The sequence below is a fragment of the Sordaria macrospora genome, chromosome 5 (genome assembly GCF_033870435.1).
Source record: "Sordaria macrospora chromosome 5, complete sequence".
Lineage (NCBI taxonomy): Eukaryota > Fungi > Ascomycota > Sordariomycetes > Sordariales > Sordariaceae > Sordaria > Sordaria macrospora.
Window position 1 is genome coordinate 1,810,372 of NC_089375.1, and position 4,381 is coordinate 1,814,752.

Genomic DNA, 4,381 nt, shown 5'->3' on the forward strand with positions numbered 1-4,381 from the left:
AGAACATCCGCTCTCGGAGTTGCTCATCATGAAGCTCAGCCGGTCAACCAATTTCCCCCGAATTACCGACCATCTGCCACACATCCCCGACGGTCCCGATCATTGGCTTCCCGGAGGCCAATCAACTGGTTCCTCCCAATTGAGAACCTCGTGCCGAACCCATCGACAACTTCAAGCTTCGTGCCGAACCCATCGGCTCAATCCGAACTTGAGGCCTGCGTCTAGCCATGCTCCGCAACGACGAGCTTGCTAGCTTCGAGCTTTCCGACCCTGAGCCAGCGCTATTGTGTGTCTGCCACCAGTTGGGCAACAGGGTCAGTGCAGTTACCCAGATTGGTGAGTCTAGTTTCCTACGCCCATGTGAGGATGATCTCCTGTCCTAACTACCCGACAGACTCCGGCAAGACAGCTGCATACCTCATCCACATCATGGCCACCAGCCACTTTGTTAGAGCTACCAGTTTGGTCCTGCCGACGACTTGGGCCAGCACGATGTTTTGTAGAGTATACTGCATCTACTATACGACGAGCAATTGGCTAGGCAAGGTCAGAACCGATGCCAAATCTGGCTGTCTGGCCGATCGTTCCTGCGGTTGTTGTTACGGGTGGTCCGTACCCGCTCTCCAAGTTGCAGGCAAAGCGAAGCCATATCTTGCGGGAGACGAAATATCCTTGAAGATATCGCTGCGATTCTCCGAGTATGATTGCGCGGACACCTGATCTGAGGAAAGGAGACGGAAGTACACCGAGTGACACGAAGGCTGGATGAAATGACGGGCACCTAGCGGCTACTTGACGGTCTCTCAATAATACACTGGCCTTTTCTCCCATTTTGACAGAGTCTGTCCTAGGCTCCCCACGCCCCAAAGTACCTCTTGCGTTACCACCATGCCCAGATGGCGGAATTAGGCAGATTGAAGTTGATGACGTGCAAAACGTTGCGCACCCAACGTTGATACCGCGAGTAGTGGCGGCGATCGGTGGTGGGTGGTGGTTCTAGCGGGATAACTTTGGTTTTATAGGCCAACGGGCTTACCTGATCCCCATCATCAACAAGTTGATGGGCAAGGCGAAGAAGGTGGCGGTCCATCGTCCTAACACCGGTCAAAGTCAAAGCCAAACCCCAAGTTCCCATGAGATCTTCTTCATGAAGCTCCACCAAGTGCTCCTACTCATGATCTTCCGCCACTTCTGGCTCATGGTTCCCGACACTCGGCCCATCCAGCCACCAGCCCGGAAATGGCCCAGCCGTGAGCTGGCTGTACAGATCTTCAAGGCCACCAGGAGTTCTGCTATCGCTCCATGATGCGCCACAATGAGCTGGCTGTCCAGATCTTCAAGGACACCAGAATTTTTGCTATCGCTCCATGATGCACCACCATGAGCCGGCTGTTCAGACTTCAACGAGGCCAGGAAGTTCTGCTATAGCTCTATCCTGCGCCCTTGCGTCCTTTACGACGGCGGCGGACGTTGGTAGCCGTCGTGACAGATGTCGTGGCCCCAGGCACCGAATTGAGGAGATCGAGGCAAGCCTACTTCTTCATACGATGCGGCATGTGATCCGCACGCAACTGGGCCACCTGCTGCTGGATTTTCCCAAGAAACGTTAACAACGCCCTCAACGCCAACAGCACCGCCAACCTCACCAACGCTGTTTGAAGTCTCTGCCATTGCTGAGCTCGAGCTTGTCCAAGAGGGTCCTACTCGTGTTGGGCCCATGGACTCGCTCAGGACGGCTCGCCGGCGCCCAGTCATACTCCGCAACGTTGAGCTTGCGGGCTACGATGTGCGCACTCCTATTCAGGGCCACTGTGTCCCCGCAGCTGTTCTGGAGCGAGAAAGTGCTTGAGGGCTAAGATGAGCTCATCGGAAAAGCAATCATCGATGCGGCACGAGGATTAACTGTGGTACAACCGCTGTCAGCCAACCGGAAAGCAAACAAGTCGAGGCATGGCAGAACAACACTGAAAGACTAGGAAGGGGCCATAACAGCTTCCGTTTGTTCGCCTCTTTCCTTGACTAGGCAGCCAAACGGGTTTAGAAAAAAGCCTGGCTCATTGACCGCAAACTCATCGGTTGGCTTACCGCTGGATCAAGGGAAACAACTAAATCAGGTCAACATGGCCAATAAGGCACATGGACACTTGAAAGTTCAAATGAGCAGGACTCACCAGTACGGTGCTCACGACGGGCCAACGGCTCATGTTCTAGCCTCAACTAGGGGATACTCTTCTTCCTACAACAAACGGTGAGTTTGATCCCCTTTGCTCGAGCAACAACACGAAGCAGCTCGAGTGTCTCTCCGGGGGAAACAGAAATTTGTCCAAGAATACGTTCTCTCAAGAACTTCGGGGCATGGTTTTTCGCTCCGGTCGCAAAGTAGAAAGGAATGTCAGTTAAATGGCTGCAAATAGAAGCTAAAATACGATCTTGGAAATAGAATGTAAGATGAGGGCTGCTGAGGTTTGAACTGGAAACAGAGAGAGCATTGTGCCCTGGTTTGGCTCAACTCTCATCACCCAACATGGTTTGTTCAGTTCCCCGCAGCACGTCATTGAACTAGATCCCGACAGCCACTCCTTCCGAAAGAAGGGAAGTTTGAAGCGATCATACGCCACAGGATTGGAAAGAGCTTCCATGAACCTGTTCAGTTCTTCTCCAATCTTCCCCACGGTGGCAGCCTCATATCTGACTCCCTGTAAGTCATTGCGAACAACTGGACAGCTGACTTCTGCTAACCTTTGTGTGTCCAGCTTCGATCTCCGCCGTTATACGACTTGACACATGCTGTCCCGCCGGCCGCAGAATACCACTACACGCTCCCTTTAGGCATCACTCTGGAGGTCCGGCTACGGAGTCCACTGTGGCCGAGGTGTCTATGGCTGAAGTGGGCCATTGGGGGAGTTGCCGGAAATTGAGTTGTTGATGACGGGCTTGCCGGAGTTCGAGTTGTCTGCAATCGAGTTATCATTGGCCAAGTTGCCAACAATTGCCAGCGTCCATCATCCGCTCATCCAGCATTACTACCTCCCACCCATGCCCAGCCTGTGTGGGTTGAAGGAGGCCATCGAGGCACTTGAGCGGCCGGAAACGCCTAATCAAGTCGGATCGGCCATCATCAAGGCCGTCAATGTCAAGGTCAACAGCGCCGCCGATGCCAACAGGGCCACCAATGTCAACAGGACCTCCACGGCCAACATTGTTGTCAATTTCAACCAAGGATAACCTCCAGCAAATGGAGCACACCGAACTCTTCTTGGGCTTCCCTAGCAAGGGTCACCCCGACACCTCGGTCTCTCAGCAATACCATGGCCGCGGACGGAGATACCTCCGAACCGAAAAATCAACATCTGCGTCTCAACAGTACAACCTTCGCTGTAGCCGTTGGGCAGGCTGAGAGGCCCTCCAACGTGCAGGTCGGCCGTTGTGGCTTGCCTGGGCGGGCTACAGAAACGGCGTCTTCTGGGGCTTCTGGCCTTTGGCACTGTACCTATAAGCACTGACTGTCCAAAGGTTACCCGGAAAGCTACGAGCCTCAACAGAACGCCCATGACACCCCAGCCAAGCGCCGGAAGACCAAGCAGACCAATCCCAACTTGCCCGAGATTCCTCTTACTGAGGTTCATGCCCCCTTTGTCAAGTTCCAGGCCAACGAAGAATGTGTCCCGCCAGCGCGAGCATTTGCTTCAGCACCCTTGCTACTACGCCACCATGAAGGATAGGATCCGGCCAACAACCGTCTCCACCACTTCGACGATGACAATGTTGCCGCTTCGCTCGCTCTACCCACTTCCACCCTTGAGTTTGACTTTTGCATGAGCATCCGGTCAAGTACGAAGTGAACATTGACAACGGCACCTACGGCCGTCATCCCCAACAGCGACAGCTATTTTGCCATCAAGCTGGTTGGCTGCCAGGAAGTTGCAAGGATAAGGGCTCGGTAGCTCTACGGCCGAGGTCGATGCTATTCACACGGGCTCGGAATACCTCTCTTTTCCCAGCCTTTCAGTTGTTGCATTTGGAGACGATTGGAGACCGGATGAGGAGATCCGCAAAGGTTTGTTGTTATGGATGGTGTCTGCATGAAAGAGTGGAAGATTAATGAGCCTAGGCCTGGCCAGAAAGGGCCTCAACATCGCCCTTTAGATCGTGCATCAATGGTTATGTGCGGGGTCCCATTATGGCTCTTGCGAGGCGTTCGACTGATTAGATACGTGCTTTTGTGGCGTCCAAGCTAGTGGGAAGCTGAACCTCCTTGAGCAGAGCCTCGTCTATTTGCGGTCCTGCATTGGATCAATAGAGGTACTAAAAGTTGTATTACGCGACCACACTATATGCAACGGACAAGCTGACATGAAGTAGGCTGCCGGCAATGGAAATG

The 4,381-nt window shown here is 53.6% G+C and overlaps 2 protein-coding genes across 2 annotated transcripts; both read left to right on the forward strand.

The window, feature by feature from the left end:
- Window positions 1–227: 227 nt before the first annotated feature.
- SMAC4_09582 (uncharacterized protein) lies at window positions 228–1,849 on the forward strand (the record flags this gene model as incomplete). The annotated part of the gene is made up of 4 exons (XM_003342842.2): window positions 228–336; window positions 1,023–1,201; window positions 1,350–1,605; window positions 1,632–1,849. 4 exons carry the CDS (start codon window positions 228–230, stop codon window positions 1,847–1,849), a joined length of 762 nt encoding a protein of 253 aa, XP_003342890.2.
- Window positions 1,850–2,120: 271 nt separating this feature from the next.
- On the forward strand, window positions 2,121–3,225 carry SMAC4_09583 (uncharacterized protein; the record flags this gene model as incomplete). Its single annotated transcript, XM_003342843.2, has 3 exons — window positions 2,121–2,248; window positions 2,564–2,747; window positions 2,997–3,225. The coding sequence occupies exons 2-3, from the start codon at window positions 2,638–2,640 to the stop codon at window positions 3,223–3,225; spliced, it is 339 nt and encodes a 112-aa protein (XP_003342891.2). The 5' UTR covers window positions 2,121–2,248; window positions 2,564–2,637.
- Window positions 3,226–4,381: the final 1,156 nt, after the last annotated feature.